The sequence below is a fragment of the Periophthalmus magnuspinnatus genome, chromosome 22 (assembly GCF_009829125.3).
Source record: "Periophthalmus magnuspinnatus isolate fPerMag1 chromosome 22, fPerMag1.2.pri, whole genome shotgun sequence".
NCBI classification, from domain to species: Eukaryota; Metazoa; Chordata; class Actinopteri; order Gobiiformes; family Gobiidae; genus Periophthalmus; species Periophthalmus magnuspinnatus.
In genome coordinates this window covers 19,080,818-19,099,928 of record NC_047147.1, presented here as the reverse complement: position 1 = coordinate 19,099,928, position 19,111 = coordinate 19,080,818, and the positions used below count along the sequence as shown (strand labels likewise).

At 39.4% G+C, this 19,111-nt stretch overlaps 1 protein-coding gene across 1 annotated transcript in view; it reads left to right on the top strand.

The window, feature by feature from the left end:
* Positions 1-608: 608 nt before the first annotated feature.
* pcnt (pericentrin) overlaps positions 609-19,111 on the top strand; it is a 42,184-nt gene continuing 23,681 nt past the window's right edge. The window contains exons 1-27 of the mRNA XM_055230956.1: positions 609-783; positions 3,705-3,884; positions 5,750-5,890; positions 6,754-6,903; positions 7,047-7,828; positions 8,172-8,465; positions 8,804-9,095; positions 9,480-9,896; positions 10,414-10,632; positions 11,285-11,380; positions 11,488-11,631; positions 12,164-12,398; positions 12,871-12,950; positions 13,061-13,334; positions 13,850-13,950; positions 14,020-14,131; positions 14,520-14,646; positions 14,721-14,840; positions 14,914-14,965; positions 15,041-15,133; positions 15,243-15,354; positions 15,431-15,471; positions 15,540-15,671; positions 15,757-15,991; positions 16,069-16,186; positions 16,416-16,869; positions 18,754-18,939. Coding sequence (XP_055086931.1) covers positions 736-783; positions 3,705-3,884; positions 5,750-5,890; positions 6,754-6,903; positions 7,047-7,828; positions 8,172-8,465; positions 8,804-9,095; positions 9,480-9,896; positions 10,414-10,632; positions 11,285-11,380; positions 11,488-11,631; positions 12,164-12,398; positions 12,871-12,950; positions 13,061-13,334; positions 13,850-13,950; positions 14,020-14,131; positions 14,520-14,646; positions 14,721-14,840; positions 14,914-14,965; positions 15,041-15,133; positions 15,243-15,354; positions 15,431-15,471; positions 15,540-15,671; positions 15,757-15,991; positions 16,069-16,186; positions 16,416-16,869; positions 18,754-18,939 — 5,235 coding nt within the window. The 5' untranslated portion in view covers positions 609-735. The remainder of the gene's footprint in view (positions 784-3,704; positions 3,885-5,749; positions 5,891-6,753; positions 6,904-7,046; positions 7,829-8,171; positions 8,466-8,803; positions 9,096-9,479; positions 9,897-10,413; positions 10,633-11,284; positions 11,381-11,487; positions 11,632-12,163; positions 12,399-12,870; positions 12,951-13,060; positions 13,335-13,849; positions 13,951-14,019; positions 14,132-14,519; positions 14,647-14,720; positions 14,841-14,913; positions 14,966-15,040; positions 15,134-15,242; positions 15,355-15,430; positions 15,472-15,539; positions 15,672-15,756; positions 15,992-16,068; positions 16,187-16,415; positions 16,870-18,753; positions 18,940-19,111) is intronic.

Genomic DNA, 19,111 nt, shown 5'->3' with positions numbered 1-19,111 from the left:
ATACCGGTATACACACTATATTATAGCCACAGTATGTAACTTTTTATTAAATTATCTTTAAAACATCTTTACTGTGAACGAGCTTGCATCGCCACAAACCTGATTCTTTGGCCTGGCTGGAGGAGGGCCTCCTTTTGCTTGTTCCTTTGGCTATAATCTGCCACAGGATGACATATATTCTATGTATCTCCAGAGAGAAGTTTGGAAGTATGGTTTTAGCTTTCCATTTCCACAGATAGCATGCCACCTCCACAAAGTTACATAGTGTACCTTTAAAATATCACTGAAACAGGTAGTTTTCATTTCCATAGAAACTCAAAACAGACCAAAATACCTGAAAATTATACAAATGAGCGGGTCTTTTGCTCTGGCCGCTCATTGGATAATCTCGCTGTCACTCAGACGTGTCCGTTCTGACCCACTAACCTCATTGGTCTCTGGCGCTGCACCTTGAGTGAACTTTACCCATGCGTGAATAAGTTTAAGTGACGCAAAGCTCGACGCCACTTTTCATTGGCTGAGAGAGCTGAACGTAAGTATTCGATTGGTACGTTTATTCAAGAAGACACCATAAGGGCGGGGCTAAGGAGACTTGGCGGCCATACTCAACACAGAGCACTGTTGACAGTTGACCAAAGGAAGATCAAACGTTTATGGCTTACTTATGCGATAAAGAAATGCATTTGGTGCCTTTTTGATCAGCGGGCACAGATTTATATCATCTGCAGCCGAGCTATGGATGAGAATGAACGGCAAAGGAAACTAGAAGCTGGAAGAGCTAAGGTTTGTTGATTTTCCCACGCTACTGGTTGTTAGCACTTTAGCTAACTCTTTTGTGGTTGTCCGCTGCTGTCTACGCCTATGTTTATATTTACATAGACTGTGAGGATTTGATTTAACATGGCTAGCTTTGAGATCTCAGTAGACTTATTATACTAAACTAATCCGTGTTTTAAGGGGCGTAAGATGGGTCTGTTGGTGTAGAGCTTTGCCAGATCACGTAGCGTTAATAGGATCAATACCTGCGCACTCATTAACCAAGATGCAATTCATCCATAAGTCTAGCTTGCATTAGAAGAAATGCTATGATTTATTGAAACTGTGTCGAATTAACCTTACGCTATTTTCTTACACCATAAGAAAGATTTAATAGAATGTTATACTTTGGCCTAGTTAGAGCCACAAACTTGAGTAGCTCTAAAAAACTGACTTTGGTCTGCAGCACGTCCTTCTACGTGTTTGCATGGAAATGTTGTTCCTTTGGCTATAATGTTCCACAGTATGGAGTAAAATGTATCTGTCTCCATGGAGAATGTTCTGAAATACGGTTTTAACTTCCTATTTCTATAATATCCTGCAGGTGACTTTCCACCCCAGCAAGTTACATACTATTATTTTAAACTATCTTTAGACCGAAGAATTCTGTTAGATGGGCCACACTTTTAGAAGACACCATAGTCTATTTTTTTTAATGTAATGTGTTTTGACTGACCTACTAATATTCCTGATGCACAGAAATCGTCTAAGTCTTCTTCCCAGTCGGTGAGTATGGAGTGGTAATAGTGCGTTTGGGTCTGGCAAGCATTTGTGTGTCGTTTTCATGGGCAGTCACATTTTAAACCCACTTCTTTCCACTATAAAAATATTTTTTGTGATAAACATGCATCATTATATCCAGCTTGCCTGCAACTGTGTCATGCTGATGGAAGACCATCAGGTGGTGCAATAAGCCTGAGCTATGGCCTGGTCGGTTATATTGCTCTGTATGCTCACATTACATTTCAGTTAGTGATGGTTAGTGTTGCCATGGTAATTTCCTACTTAATGTGTTTGGTGCAACAACTGCTTGCAATGTGATATTGTAAGCATGATTGGACATAACCTTTTTTGTACTCATTTGATGGCTTCATACTTTTGCATTGAACACGAAGCACAGTTGCATGCAAGTTGGCCTGTGGGCTCTGTCCAGCTGCTTGGCTCTGGTCTAAAGTGACACAGCGGCCCTGAGTCAAACATGCCTCATCTGATTTAACTGTCTGACATCCGATGTGAGTGCCTCGGGAAAGAGATGTAAGGGTAAGAGATAAGAATAAAAGAAGTATTCATTCAACTGAATAAAAACAAAGAAATGGAAACGCTGAAATGTGATGTTATGGCTAGGTCTCCTTTTGAGTGCAGATTTAAAAAAATAGGGATGCACCAATATAGAAATTTTAGGCTGATTCTGATATTTTGGGAAAAGCTTGGTCTGATAACCAATATTATGCCCATATTTTTCTCTGTATAGCTTTTAATATTTTAATTTATCAAGCACTATGTTCAGAGACATGTCAATAAGCTACAATATAATTATTCTCTAATAGTAAAATTTGCTTTCCATTATGTGAAATCCTTGTTTGATTTAGATTATTTAATTAAAAGTTTAGCCTCTACTTAAAAAAAACTAAAACTTTTTACCAAAAGTGTACGGCCTGTTACAATTTGTCCATGTAACCACTCAAAGAAACAAACATGATTTAACTGAATGTGCCCTGATGCTGTCCACTGTCCACGGCCCACCTCCCCTCCCCTCTTTTCTGTGGATACACCCCCGTCCCCACCCTTTTCTCTTTAGATTAGAACCAGGCCGTGCCCAATCTGGACTCTTCACTCGCTGTCAGTTGGACAGGGAACAGTATTGCTAGCTACAGCTTTGAGGAGCTATGCGATGACAAGCAGCTGAGCAGTGGGCACGCGGGCAGGACGGGCTCACAGGAGGAGAGGGGCTGGCAGACGATTGATGTGACAGTTCTATATTGGAGTGGTGCTGTGGCTCTCTCTGCCTCTAATCTAGTCTAAGCTGCTTAAGGAAGAGAAGGAAGAGACTGCAAGAGCGCTTTGAGTGGGATTTCTATCAAGTCGATACAGCAGGACAAAAAGAACATTTTTGTGATCATTGAAGACAATACAGACTTCTCAGTTTTTATTTATTTTTTTGTCTTTTAACTTTTTGATTTGGGGTCCTCTTTCACTGGCAGGTGTCAGCATGTGGATGAATCTTGTTTGTTCAATTCAGTGATTAATCTGGCAAATTAGTGAAGGCTGGTTAATGAATTTTTAATCAAGATTGGGATTCAGTCTTGTCAATGTCTGTTTGGGTCTTTTTAAAAGCATTGACATTAGACTTCGCCATGTCAGTAAAAGTATGTGCTTTGGAGCAGATGGATGACTTTGGAGGAAGAAATTTGACATTTTGTGGTGTTAAATGGAAATTATTAAGATATTATACTTGGAATTATTGTAGAATTTCAGAAATTGAATCAACATTTTCAATTTTTTTGTCATATTGCTCAGCCCTAAAATAAATAGTTTTGCCTAGTGACTTTTGCCTGCAAAATGGAATACTAGCAGCAATTCAACAGAGCTAACATAACTCTCAAAGGTCATGATTTAAATATTTTTCTATAATTGTTTATAATTTAGGTTGGCAATTAGTCTTCATACCTCCTCCACTCTGCTGCATTCAGTCAGTGGGCACAACTGTTTATTGGCATCTCAACCATAATAAATCAAATACAATCCCACCTGTTCAAATCCGATCTTCATTCTTGTTGGTGACACCTTGGCACTTTTTCACCTTTCCTCTTACCCATGCTGCTGGTGTGGTGGTGTTCCGCGGTGCTGACCTACGTGTCTGTGTACCTGTCGCTGTCTTTCCTGCGCAGCTTGCTAGCTACCGACAGAAGCGGGCGAAAGGCGGCGGTTCGAGGGCGTCGAAAAAGGCGCAGAAGGGGAAGAGCCAGGATGTCCCGCCGCAAAATGACTGCGCGACTCAAGACCCCCACGTAGACTCCGCCCCTCCCTCCACCAACGGACAGGAGCGGAACGGCAAAGGCAAAACTGAGGTAGGGGATGATACTTTAATTGATACTTTGCAATGACATCACGCTGGGAGTGTTCTACATGTATCTCTATGATGGAATGTTCAGCAGTTACCATGGAGACACAATGCACACACTGTCAAAATTGTTTTTTGATTATCTGAAAACTCAAGGAAGAAATACAAGATGGCTTTAAACAATATATTTTCAGGTGAATGATCAATATGTGCATTCATGGTGCTGTTAAGGTGTTTGATTTTCAGCAAAAAAGGCGAGACTGACTAACTGAAAAATCGTTGGCTAATGCTAGCTAGTGACTATAATTTTATGCGTGAGAGATGGTAACTAATCAGCTCATCTGTTGTAGTTCCAAGAAAATCAGCTCCTTCTGATCAGATTGTGTTAAAATAAAGCTCAGATGAAAGTCTAACAAGCCTCAAATAGAGCAGTGCTTACAGTTGGAATCACACCCCTATAAAGCTACAAAGTATCAATAGTTTTTATTACAGATGATAATGATATAATATTATTATAAATAAATTATGACCTGGGACATAGTAATAGTACTAAAAGGTCACCGATTAGAATAGGATTAGTTTTGCATAGCAGCAGCAAGAGGGGCAGTCCAGACAGTGATGTTAAAACTGATTAAGTCCAGATAGAGCTTAAGAGTAACAGTAAAACACTCAAACCTGCAGATCATTAAAAGCAGAACATGATTGTAATGATCCATCCAGCCCTGTTCAACAACACATTTTATCCACTTGTCTCATTTAGTTTAGTCACATTATGCTAACAAGTGGCCTGTGCCCCCACTCCGTAAACATACAGAGAGAAATGGGTCACTAAACATCTCAGTGCCTGTAGGGCTTGTTGTCATGACGACCCGGACAGGATTAACTGTGGCAGTGTTTACTCCACTTTTAATGGGAGAGTTTGACTGGAACAAGAGGGGCAACATATTTTTGTAATTTTGTCTTTTAGAATTTTAAACTTCTGAACAACATAAAAGAAACATTTTACTGTTTTGCCATATACAATTTTTGAGTAGTCTGTAATTGTAATTTGCATGTTAAGGGCACTGTACTTTATTTTTACTGAACTAGTTCATTTTAAACAGTAAATGAGGAATAACTTTGGACCATTGCAAACTGAGTCACTTACTTGCTATGAGGTTTAAAACCTCTTATCACAACTCTGACAGCAAAGATTTTTGCTGTCATGGTAAAGCTAACAACTAGCGTGCGTGTCTTCTTCTTGATGGACCATAAAAGTCTTTGTCACATGCAGACAGCATGCAACAAAGTGGGCCTTTGTCCCTTTAATACCACCATAATTTTGTTTATTTTTTGTTTATTCACACATTTGGTAATTTTCAATAATTTTGCAATATACAACTAAATAGAACTCTCACAGTTTGTTTTGTTTAGTTTTTCAGTTAGTTTACCTTTAATTTAATCACCACACACACCTGTTACTTTAAAGATATTTTACTTGGGTATATTTTGTCAATTCAGTCTAATACATTCATTACCTGAATCTCCACATGGTCCAGACAAAAAAGGGGGTGTGCCCTTTGGTGGCAATTTTTAAAAGCTTGGGAGTGGCCGTGGGCTGGACTATGTAGAGGGGAAAACTGAGTTAAGTTATTTTTTTTTTTTGTTTCAGTGTCTTTTTGTATTTTTTTAGGAGGTGCTTATGGGTTGAGAGTGTATGTAAGCAGGGCAAGTCAGTCTTTCGGAAGCTTCCCCACAATGCATTTAATTATAAAGTTTGTTCAAATACATAGGAAAAAAATCGGCTACATGCCCTTTTTTTTTTAACTAATATTGTATTATGCCGTTTATGTGTTGACATGTTTTCTCATAAGACTTTGTCCACCCTTTTAGGTTGATGAACAGCTGAACAAGATTAAAGTCGCACAGAGGGAAGAAATTGAGTCGTCGCCCTCCCCAGACCGGAGCCTTAGCCCCGTGGAGGACCTGAAGGATGAGGACCTGGCAGCGCTCACAGGCAAAGAGCAGCTCAAGGTGGGATGTCTTTTACCCTTTTGATTCATCTTACTGAAGAATGTATTGGAGCGCTTGTAGAGAATTAGGTGTGTTAAAAAAATCAGCTATTTTTGGACTGTTGTGAGTCTGCTCCTTGGGGGCCAGTGTGTCATCTTTTTGCATGGGCGCTCAAATGCTCTAATTAAGCATAAAGCATAAATAAATTGGATTTTACTTATGGCAATGTCTCCATCTTTCAGAAAGAGACCAATCAGGAACTCTTCATTTATAATGCCCCCTTTAATACACTTATATTGATCTTATCAGATCTGAGAAGCTATGCAGGGCTGGGCCTGGTTAGTACTTGGATGGGAGACCACTGGGAATACGAGGTGCCACAGTGGGGCACCAATGGCAAAAAGTGTTGCCATATCCTTAGGCAAGGCACTTAACACACATTGCCTAGTGTGAATGTGATGTGTGCCTGTTGTTGGTGGTCTGAGGGGGCAATTAGCAGCCTTGCTGCTGTGGCTACAAGTAGCTTACCATCACAGAATGTGGAGTGAAGAAATAATGCACAAAAATGTAAGCGACTTTAAGTGACTGAAGCACTACATAAGATAATGGATTATTAATTCAAGAACCCCCAGACTATATCAAACCCAAACTAGGGCCACAAATGACTTGGCTAAAATGAGACAAAACCATGGAATAGGTAGTTTTTCATAATTTACTCAAAAGGAGGACAAATCTATAACTGTAAAATACAAGCACACACTTACACTGCAGAGAACTGTGTGTACCACCAGTTGTACATGTAGCACCGAGAAAAACAGACCTAAAATTATGATGTTATTATACAGAAAATGAAGCGCAACTAACCGTGCCGTTGTCTTTTACAGCTTTTGCAACAGGCTGTGGAGAAGCGCAATGAGATTATTGCCAAACTCAGTGCCAACCTGCAGGAGGCGCTGTCCAGCAGAGACAAAGTTCAAATGGAGGCCCAGACACTGACCGGACAGATCCAAGCTCTCCAGAAGCAGCTTCAACAGGTATGTACCAAAAACGTCTCTAGATTGTTGCTCCCAAAGTTGTATTTATTTATTTATTTATATATATATATATATATATATATATATATATATATATATATATATATATATATATATATATATAAAAATCTTCTTCCTTTCAGACCAGCCTGGAGTTCTCACGCATCAAAAGTTTACATGGACATTCCTCAGATTCAGACTCCAGTAGCAAGGATCCACCACCTGAATGTAAAAACCAAGGTTCCAACACAAACAGCGATGAGGAGACCACAAATGTCGTCGTGAAAAAACTCAAACTTGAGCTGGAAAATGAAAAGGAGAGGAGCCAGAACTTTTTTGACGAACTCCAAAAAGAGAGAAATGTGGTTTTGTTACTGGAAGAAGAGAAGAGGGAGTGGGAGGAGGAGCTAAAACGCCATCTAATTCAGCTTCAGGACCTGCAGTCACAGTGCCTGGAAATGCAACAGTACAAAAGGGACAAGGAGAGACTCAATATGGAGGTACTGGAGCTGAAGCAGATGCTACAAGAGAAAGGTGACGCAGAGAAAAGGCATGGCGAAGAGGCGGCTAGCTCGGTGCAGCTGGTCCGCAGCTTGGAGGAGGAACTGGAGATTGTTAAGAAGCAGCTGGAGGACAGAGAGAAGGAGCTGAAATTCAGAGAGGAGGAGGTGCAGGGGCTGAAGGTGTCCAAGAATAGACAGAACCAAGCCAGAGCAGGGTTCACTTGTAATGAGGCTAACCAAGGAGGAAATGGAGATGGAAGTGAGGAGGTGAGGTCTAGTGAGGATAGTCTGAATGTGTCACTCACAGGGGATGTGCTGATGGAGAGATACCTGTCCTCGGAGCCTCCTGCCTGCTCCCAGTCCTCACTGGTCCAAGAGGGCTTCCAGCACTGCAGCCAACTGGACATGTCTGGGGACTGCAGGTTTGTTCTAACACTGCTGTAACACATTGAGAAAATGATTGATACATTGGTTTGCCATAGATAGGACTGTAGGGCTGTAGTGAATAAACAGCTGTGACCAACTATTAAGATTGTTTTATTGTTATAATGGTTATCTGGACTAGACAGACTCTGAAATCATAAATGCCTTGCATGCATATTTTTTCCCATTGGGGAACTTAATTTGTGACTTGGTTCTTTCATACAATGCATATACAAAAACAAGAATAATTAATACCATAGGTTAAAAGAGACACATGTAAAAATTCAACACGTATTTATTATTGTAGGTTTTCAAAAATCTTACTTCCTTTCCACTCCTCAGCTTTGAATTGAACAGTGAAATTCTGGGAGACCATGCCTTATTGTCCATCTCTAATCGCCTTGAAGTCCACGAGGGCGAACAGTCCATGTTCCCGTGGCTCAACAGCTCCCAGAATGACAAACTGGACCTGAGTAACACCTCGGCTCACTCTGAAGACGCTCACCTGGAGAAGGACCTCCTGTACCAACAGTGCAGGGAGCTGCATGAGGAGCTGACACAGAAGGACCGGGACCTGGAAGTGCTGAGAGAGGAGGTGACCAGGAGCGCAGAGGAGCTGGAGGAAGCTAGGAGCAGGTAAGTCACATTCACAGGACAGAAATGAACTTTTCCAGAATAGCTAATAGGGGTAACTTTTTTAGTATACTGAAATGAGTTGTCTAGTTTCAATACTAGTTTTGGTATCAATTAGCATCAAATTTTTTCCCGAGTTGAAAGATTAAGCAAAATTGAATTGATTGAACTGATCAAATGCCGTAATTTTTCCGGTTAGCATTAGCACAACACAACACGATTAATAATGGCAATGTAAATGCTTGCCTTTTATTTATAAATTTTATTTCCTATTTATGTTGACATTGTGCAGCATTATGATTTAAGGTTCTATACATGAAGAACATTACTTTGTTTTTCAGGTGGGCCCAAGTAACAGAAGAACTGAGGGAGGCCTTGCTGGAACTAGAGGAGGAAAAGGAGAAGAGGACTCAAATGGAGGAGGCGATGCTACAGAACAACACAGAACAAGAGGAGCTGCAGAATAAATCCAGTGCCTTACAGGAGGAGAAACGAGCTGAAGTGAGAGAAGAGGAGTGTGCACCATCTGAGCCAGTGGACCTGCTTGTGTTTTCCCCACAGCAGCGTAAAGGGAAGGTGGACTCAGCCAATCAGAGCCCAGGGATTGGAGAGGACCAGCTGACCAGACTTCAGGTATTCATGTTTTTTTTTTTTTAGAATGCGTTTTTAATCTACACCACACATTTATCATATTTATTTGTACTTGAAAACAAAATATTGCAAATGTTAGTGATATTTTCACAGTAAAGGATTGTTTTTGATTCATAGAGTATAGTCTTTTCCTTAGTGCTCCCTCATCATTGGCTTTCTTAGAGTTGTATCTTGGTTGATTCACACATGCAAACACGATTTCAATACTGTTATTACATGGTTAAAAACTCATAAGCTTTTTTTTTATTTATTTTTTTACATAATCTGTCCCCTTTTTAGCAGGCTGTAGGAATATTCTTAAATTCTAAATCCACATGATAAACATCATAAACTCATGAACTCTGCTTTTTTTTCTGCTCTTCCAAGGATCTCTCTGATGACCTGAAGTCTGAACTTGAAGATGCTAAAAGGGAACTGAAAACAAGCACAGAGCTGGTGAACCAAAGGACTCTGGAGCTGGAGAAGGCCCTGAAGGATCTCCAAAGCTCACAAGCACAGCTGCTAAACCTTCAGACCCAAATGGACCAACTTCTGCTTGAACTGGACCACAGCAAGGCCAGTCTGGACCAAACTGAGAAGGAGAAGTGCGACCTGGAATCCCAGCTGGTCTGTCTGAGCCAAAATGTCTCCAACTTGGAGGAGACCCATGGCAAAGCACTGGAAGAGAAGGAGGAGTACAGGAGGAGAGCGGAGGAGATGAACGAACGCATCAACAAAATGGAACAGGTCCTGGAGGAGGAGCTGGAACAGTTTGAAAACTTGCTCAAATCGAAAGATTCTGAGGTGAGATTATTTGAATTTAATTTCGGTATGAATCAACAATTGACATCACACAATAAAAAAGCCTTTCACTCACATTACATTACATTTTAAATCTGATGGTAAAAAGACAGTACAAATGAGATACAGTGTCTTTAAAGTGTTAATAACACTGAACTAGTTCATCTTAAACTGATTACCAAGGTCCTGACTTATTCCTCACTTTCCTAATGCATTCCTAGTATCCTAGTTCATAAGCACGTTTTACAACTTTCAAAGACCAGAGCACAGGTTTTGATAATGCTAACAGCTAGCATGCTAATAGCGCAGAGGATTTATAATTTGATGCAGATGGCACACAGTGGTCCCATTTTGACCCTACGATATATCTACTGCAGTAAAACAAATTTGACTTTTTTATGAAAAAAAATTATGCAGTCCCTTGTAAAAAAAAATTATTGTAAATTAAATTGTTATTCTAAAATGTTTGTGATTTCATTGTTGTGAATTTTACTACATGAATGTGCACAATGTCTTGTAGATGATTGAAGAAAGGGAGAAATGGGTGGAGGAGAAACAGGAGAAGGAAAAGGAGCTCTCAGATGTTCGGAGTCTTCTGGAAGAGCATCGGCAAATAAGTGAGAAGGAGCTGAAGGAACTGATGGAGAAACAGGACCAAGCTGTAGAGGAGGCTACAGAGATGGTCAGGAAGTCCTACCAACAAGAGATCTCTGAACTGCAACAGAAACATCAACAAGAGGTACAATAATGTAACATTTGCATGGTTGAAAGCTATTACAGGGATTAAAGTTTTCCATCGCAATGACAGATTTCAGTCACTTCAGATCACGCAGCATGTTTCCCCAAGTTCTCCAGTATAATACTATAGGCCTAATATGTAGCTCCAGTTCTTTTAATGTAATAAGTGCATTAGGACAAAATTATTTTAAATGCTGGTATGTGTACATAACATACCGGTAAGTACAAATGAAAGTTAGTTTAGAGCAGTGGCTTTGTGTGGGTGAGGGTCCTAGAAGGGGACACAGCAGAGGGGTTAAACTGGATGGAGTGCCTTTATTACCTGGGTAAAAGTACATTTTAAAATTTCTGTGTGTGTGTATGTGTGTATATGTATGTATATATATATATATTTTATTTATTTTTGCATTAACCCCTGTCCTGTTAAATACTTCGATTTTCTAATAAAAAAAAAAGCTTGACTTGTGTATTCAGTCACAAAAATTAAGATGCACATTATAAAAAAATTCAGACAATATCTTATAATAATAATAATAAAACATTTTAGTAAATTTCTAATGCATTGTAAATATATTATGTTACTGTAATTTGCATTAAAACAGTACAATAGTACCCTATTATAAATAAAATGTATTTGATGTTTTTCGGCCTAGACTTCTGAGTTGAAAGTTCAATTTGACAACCGACTTCTGGAGCTGCAGTTCACTTTAGAAGGGGAACAGAAGAGGCAGATCAACCTCATCAAACAGGTACAACATGTATGAGTCATCTTAAAACCACACAACTTGTTTTGATTTTATTGTTATTCATTGTGTTTAAGGTTGTTGTTTTTTTTTTTTTTTTTAAACTCTATCAGGTAACTGAGCGTGAGCACGAGAGGATGATGGCAGAGCTGACCAGCAGACACACTGAGGAGATGGATCATCTGAGGACCAAGGTGACCCTGGAGCTGAGGGAAAGCATGGAGGCAGCACACCAGGCCGAGATGGACCAGGCTCAGGTAACCATGGAAATAATGGAGCCATTTAAAGGCGCTGTACCAGATTTTTGCTTTTAAAAACATGAAAAAAGTTGTTTTTAAACTGTTTGCAGTGGTTCAAAGTTCTCATTCACATACTCTTATGGCTGTGAAAAATTAGGATACTCGGAATGCATGAGTTTCTAAGAGCTTTTCACAACAACCATAGAGTTTGTGCGTGCTGTCTGCAATATATCTACTGGAGTAAGACTCAGGTATATGGGAAAAATCTGGTACATGGCCTTTAAATATGTTGTAATGTTGGTGTTGTAATATTTCAATATAGATTTTATACAGTTATGTTACTTAATGTATTGTATGTAGGTGTATGCAAGTTTTATGATGAAATTTAAGGAACTAAACAAAAGCAAAACTTGACTAATATGATGTCAATATTATGTTGTAAAGTGCAGGCCTACTTGTCTTAATTTTCTACTGCTCGAAATACTTAAGAAATGAAAAATGTTTACAAGACTAAACGTTATTGTATTACATTAATTGATTTTCCTCTTAGGCCCAAAAGATGCTGGAGTTGGAAGCCTTGCGCCTCAGCCTGACCAACGTCCACCAGTCCCATTTGGAGCTGTCTCAGGACGCGGCAGTGGGGAAGATCCAGGCCTCCATGAAAGAGACCTTCACCCAGGAGAGGGCTCTGATCCAGGCCAGACATCACATGGAAATGGACCAAGTCAGACGGCACCACGAGGAGGAGCAGGAGAGAAGACAGCAGCTGCACCAAAGTCAGATGGGTAAGTGAGTTCAGGGCTAGCAGTTATAGCTGCTAATCTGCAACAAATTACTGTATTTGGGAATCCGAGTACACAATCAAAGAGCCAATCGAGAGCGAGGTTGTTGAAGGTATTCACATATAGCACTTAGAAATGAGGCACAATAAATTTCAATTAACCAATCTCGGAGAAAGAAGGCACCTGATTGGAATTATACCTTGATTCATGGGCAAAATTGTGAAATAAAAATGCCAGGATGACGAGTCTGACCGCAGCAGTTACAGAGAGAGGCAATGCTTTTTTGAAAGAGTCTCCGATGGAACCACTACTTGCCCATTCTCACTTTCTAGTTGGAACACAGCGGCTACCAGGCTAGATATGTCCATCTATATATACAGTCTATTCTATGCTCTAAACATAAATTACTATTGTATCACATGACATGTCAGGATACAGAATTGATGGCACAATCATGATTTTTTTGTTTGTACAGATAAGTTAAAGCAGCAGCTGGATGAAAACCTTGCAAAGGAGAGGACATCACTAGAGGAGAAGGCCACAAAGGAGATACAGGTTTGACATCACAACTGCAGCATTCATTAAAAATATTGTTACACTTAAGCTGTGAGGTTCATAATATAATGCAAATTTAATTATTTTAATATAATTGGCTTTGCTCTTAGTCTCTGAAGGCACAATTGGAAAAGGCTTCTACCGCCGAAACCAATCTTCAGGCAACGTTATCAGAAATGGAGGAGAGGCTGAACCAGACCCAGACAGAACTGGACCAAATCAACAAGGACCTTACAGAAGCCCAGGCTGCTTTGTCCCAGGCCCGGCTAGAGATCCAACAGTCTCAGGCCAAACTGGATGATTACCACACATCCAGTCAACAACAGGAATTGAAATCATCAGAAGAACTCAAACAAGCCTTATCCGAAAGAGATGCTGCTACTCGTAAGTGTAAACCAAAATCACATTGAGGGACCATCTGCTGTAAATAAACATGAATATAAAACAAAGTGCATATGACCAGTTAGACGTGGTTAACAATATTATGTTCAAGATTTTACACACAAAAAAATCCTACTTTCCTAGTTTGTCTAGTTTTTCATCCTGGTTGGACACAGGCAGCAGATGTTACATGCATAGAGTTCCATAACTCTTACCTAGCAACCATAATGTTAACAAGGACCAAAACCGATTTAGTTTTCAATCATGACATCCCCTTTATTTTGCTAAATGAAGGTTTCATCAGAAGATACCTTCCTCATGAGTAAATTGTCCCTGCATATTGGATGGAATTTTCAGTGTTGATGACATAGAGTTATGCCATGCCAAAAAATTGAAAAAATACTAAAAGGGAGGAAGTAGCGTAAACTGCCACTTACATCAAACGGGTATTATTCCACCAAACCAAGTCATAATTGGGGGAAAAACATGGAAACATATGCACTTTTCGTGTGCTTTAGGTTTGCTGGAGGAGTTGGTTTCCAGTCATAAAGATGCTCTACAAGACAAGGAACAAGAAGTGCTCCTCTTACAGGGCAAGGAGAGTGAACTGCAGCAACAGGTAAAACACATTTGTTGTTTTCGTTTTTATTTTCAACATAACTGACTTAACTATACTTTTGTACCATAGATTTCAGAATTACAAAAGGAAAAGAGCTTACTGAAACAAAACTCACAAGAGGAAGTGGGTCAACTGTGGACTCAGCTGGAGAGCATGAGAACTAACCGTCAGGAGTTGGGAGGTGGGTTGAAGGCATCATGGACGTGGAGTACAACATATTTTACTTTAAATTAAAAACTGAGTTAAAATTCTGAAATGTTGTTGTTTTTTTTATTACTTTGGTGGCATGGTATATAATATTATAGATTTATTTATTTATAGATTTATTCATAGATTTTTACTAGACCCATCTGACTAGTTGTGTTTATTTGTCAAATACGTAATGAGACCCACTTTAGTTCTTATTTACAGTTCTGTTGATCTCTACTTTTGTCATATCTGCTGCCCATATCCTAAGTAGCCTGTCATATGCACTTTTTATATATATATATATATATATATATATATATATATTTGAAATTTGGAGATGAAAATTTTTGTATTGATGTGCAGTACGTTTTGGGTTTCAGAACTAAAAGAACAGCTGCGGGCCCGCTCTGCTCAAGTTGAGGACATAGAACGCTTAAAGGTGGATTTTAATGAACAGAAGCGTGAAATCAAACAGCAGAATGAGACAGAGCTGGAGAGCCTTAGGAGGTAAGAAAAATATCTATCATGGTACTTTGTATACGCCACGTGAGCAAACTGTTAATAACCCCGAATGCCTTTAGATATTTTGAGCAGAGGTTGCAAGTGGCTGAGGAGGGCTATCGAGAGGAAATTGCACTGCTCCAGCTGAGGATGGTAGAGGGAGCACTGGAGGAATCTGTGCTGAAAACTGCAAATGAGGGGTACATTAAAAGAACTCCAAGTGAAAAGTGCATTTGAAATTATTGAGTCTAATTTCTATGCCATTGTTTTTAGTGAATACTCAAAGTGTCTCACTGAAGAGGAACAGGATACTGATGGTAAAAAGGTAAGTCTCGAGCTTAGTCTAAAGGAAACCCATAACCCAAAATTATCTTTGAAAATTGAATGCTTCATCTATAAGGAAATGCTACATCAGCTGGAGGAGAAGCACACCATGGAACTGGATGAGCTCAGGTCTTCTTTGTCCAAGTCCTTCAAAGAGGAACTACGGCAGGTCTGCGAGATTTTTACAGTCCATTTTTTTTTATTTCTAGTCATTTTGATTGTTTTGTGTGATAATGAGTGTCTTTGCCCAATGCTAGATTTGATTTTTTTCGTTATAGGTGCGCTCAGACCTCACAGATCAGTACTACAAGGAACTGATGGAGATGAAAACTCGCCATGCCTTAGAAATGGAACAACTCGAAGCCAAACTTTCTGAAAGCCACTTAAGAGGTGCTAAGAATGCATGTTTGTATAAGACTTTACATTAAAATCATGTTTATACATAATCTCTCATGTGTTGGTTCAGAGCTGACCCGACTCAAGCTGGAGGCAGCCAGGCAGACAGAGGTACTTTGACCCCAATACTCTTTTGTTTGTTCATACAGGAGTATCATAATTTATCTTTTCAATCTTAGGTGGAGGTTGAGCAGAGGCTGTGGTGTCTCACAGAGGAGCAGAGGAACAGTGCTAGTATTATCCATGCTCTGGAGAGCAGACTGTCTGCACTGAGTAACCAGCACAAAGCTGATGTCCAGAGCGCAGTGAAGGTACAGGCTACCTCCTGTTTGTGCATACAACTCCACTGTGACAATGACACTGTTAATAACACTTTCATTATTGTGCCCCCTGCAGTTGAAAGAGGACTTTGCAGCTGAGCTGACTCATCTGGAGGATTCCCTGCAGAAGGAGAAGGAGGAGATGCAGAAGAGGCTGACTACACTGAAAGAAGAACTCCAGCAGAAGCATGAGTTTGAGCTGTGTGCTCTGAGGGAGGAGTTTGGGAAAGAGAGGGACCACCTTGAGAAAGCACTTAAAGAAGAAAACAACAAGCTGACATCTTTACAAGCTGCACTAGACAGTGATAACAGTAAGAATTGAATACATTCCTCCCAGATTCATTTAGGAGCTTTTCCTCATTCTAACATACCACAATGTGTTTGTCAGGCCCACAGCTCTTGAAAGAGCAGCAGAGACTGGAGGGGAAATCTGAAAAAGAACTACAAACGATAAAGAGGAGCATGGAAGAAGAGTTCACAAACAAGTTACAAAAAGCCCAAGAAAGGTATGCATTGTTTTAATCTTATACTGTCCGCTGGCTTTTATACTGTAGGGGTTCATTAATTATAATATAGAGTCAATGGCAAGGGAACAATGGCCTATAAGGCATTTATGCTATTGAATGACATTTTATTGAAATGATTTAATATTAATATTGACCACAGTAATCTGTACGATCTTTCAACAATCTAGTGCTCTCAACCTATATTTTATTTATTTATTTTTGTTTCCAGGTTTCAGGATGAAAAGGCTACATTAGAGCACCATTTGTCCCAGAAATATGAATCCTCTTTGTCTGACATAAAGGAAAAGCATAAATCTGAAATGGCCCAGGAGAAGGCCAGAGCACTGACCAAACACTCTCAGGAGATGGATGCCCTCACTGCTCGATACACAGGGCAGCTGGACACCCTCAGTACCAGTCACAGAGATCAGCTGGCAGCCATGGCCACACAGCTTCAGAACAAGCACAACACCGAGCTTGTTGCCTTGGAAGCAGCCCTCCATTCACAACGAAAGCTCGACCTCGCCAGTTTAGAGGCCGCCTTTCAGGAAACCAGTCAGGCACAGCTCCAGGCCCAAGAGGCGCAACTGGAACGCAAGCACCAGGAGGACAAGGACGAGCTGGAGAGGAGAATGCTGGGCAACATGGACACTCTGGAGGCCACGTATCTCAGAGAAGTACAGGTAAGAGCACAAATACTTGTTTGGTTTGAAGAACTTGGCTTGTAAATCTACTTTACACGTTAAAATGCAAGAGAAATAAAACTTACACTATATTAATTCTAACGTTTGAATTTATAATGCATCTTTAAGTATGTACTGCCGTATTGTTCTGGTAGGATTTGCCATCTGCTTTTTACAAGGAAATGTTAATGCTTTACCTAGAATGTTCCACTGTATGACATTAAACTTACTCATTTAGTCTTCATTCAATTACAATGTGTTTTTTATTGCTGAAAAAACATGCATTCATATTGTGAGTGGGGTCATCTCTTCACAGATCTAACCTGTAACTTGACCTTGTGGCGTCACCTGCTTGTCTCCATGAACATAATAAATGCTTGAATGCCTTACTGTGGAACATTCATGGCAATGCAATAACATCATCCCTAAAGACGGGCAGGTTGAAAAGTTTAGTTAAAAGTTGTATAGATTTATCTCTGAGACAAGTGATTTACACATTTAAATATTTAATCTGTTAGCAGTGAATACACAATAGATCACCATGTTACCCTTTATTGTTTTGAAAATGCTATAATTCTTCAAAAAAAAACCAAAAAACTTTTTTTTTTTTTTATATCTAACCTTTATTTAACCAGGAAAGTCCCATTGAGATTACTAATCTCTTTTTCAAGGGAGTCCCGGCCAAGACAGCAGTACAGTTACGTTACATTACACACAGACATTTCAACACATCACAAAATGGATTCTTAAAAGTAATTGCAAATCATAGACTTAATTTCCAAACCTTTCAGTATAGATTTAAACTGAACTGTTGAAGTCAGTTTAACATGTACCAGTGACTTAGCCTGCAAGTGTCCAGTGCTGCCCAATCAACACGTGTGTACAGTTCACAGTGGTGTGTCCGAGGCTTACAGTTTGTGATAAATCGCTGAGACACATGATGGTAAATGGAGTCCGGCAATTTTAGTGCTTGGGTTGGGGCATTCATATAAATAACATCTCCATAATCTGGAATGGGTAAAAACGTTGCTGCAACAAGTCTCTTCTTTGCATTAAAAGAGAAACATAACTTGTTCCTAAAATAAAAGCCAATTTTCAGTCTTAGGTATTTTAATTGATGATAGCTTTTTAATCAATTGTTCAACGTGTGCTTTAAAAGAAAGACTAAGTATTTAAATGATTTAACTGCTTCTATTTTTCTCCCTTGAAGAGTAACAACAGGAGGAATGCACAACATGTGTAACATAGGCTTGTGGGCTGAGCATTGGCATGAACAATGTTATAACATGGTAGAAAGCTCCAAAAAGTCGATTGTGCATAAAACATAAGTAACTGAGTACAGGGTAAAAATAAATCACTATTTGTCTATTTCTGCTGTTGTGTATTTTCCATTCCTTAGACCCAGTGGTAGAACGTAACAAAGTACTTAAAAACAGTACTTTACTAAACATTTTAGGTATTTGTACTTAAGTAAATTGTACAATGGATACTTTTTACTTCTCTTCATCCTTGGGCATTACTGAAAGTTGTTTTTTTTTTTAATACTATTTGAGACCTATGGAAAAGGCTGAGGGTTTATTTTTTATCAACTTCATAATTTTGAGCAAACAAAAATGTGCAAATAAAACTAGCCACAAAAAAGATTGTTTCTGTTCAACCAAATTCAGCACAAATCTGTATCAAAATCGTTACATTTGAAGCTTTATTATAGCTCTCAAAATCTGCGAGAAATACTTTTTTTACTACTTTACTTTTAACAAATAGATAAAATAAATAGATACTTAAATAGATGTGATGCTTCCATGTGATACTTTTACTTGAGTAGAGATACTGGGAAAAAAATTCTCAAGTAACAAAACTAAGTATTGTTCCTTTACTGCTCAGACCCTGCGGGATGAAATGATACACCTGGAGCAAAGGCACTGTCAAGAACTGTTGGAGCAGAAAACTGAACATGAGCAAACCTTGGAGCGCACCATGACTGAGCAGCAGCGTCTCAGGGAGGAGCTGAGTAAGACGCTCACAGACCGCATCGCTGCCATGGCTGCAGAGCTCAAACAGGCACACAAGGTAGGCAAGAGTTTTCTTGGCACTTAGCCAATGAAATATGTTATTTAAATGAAACGGGTACAGCGACTTTATCTGGTCCCAATTTTTACAGTCTTAAAAACATGAAAAACTTTAAACTTATTGGTGGTGAAATTAGGATGCTTGGAATGGAGTTTATAAGCGCTTTTCACAA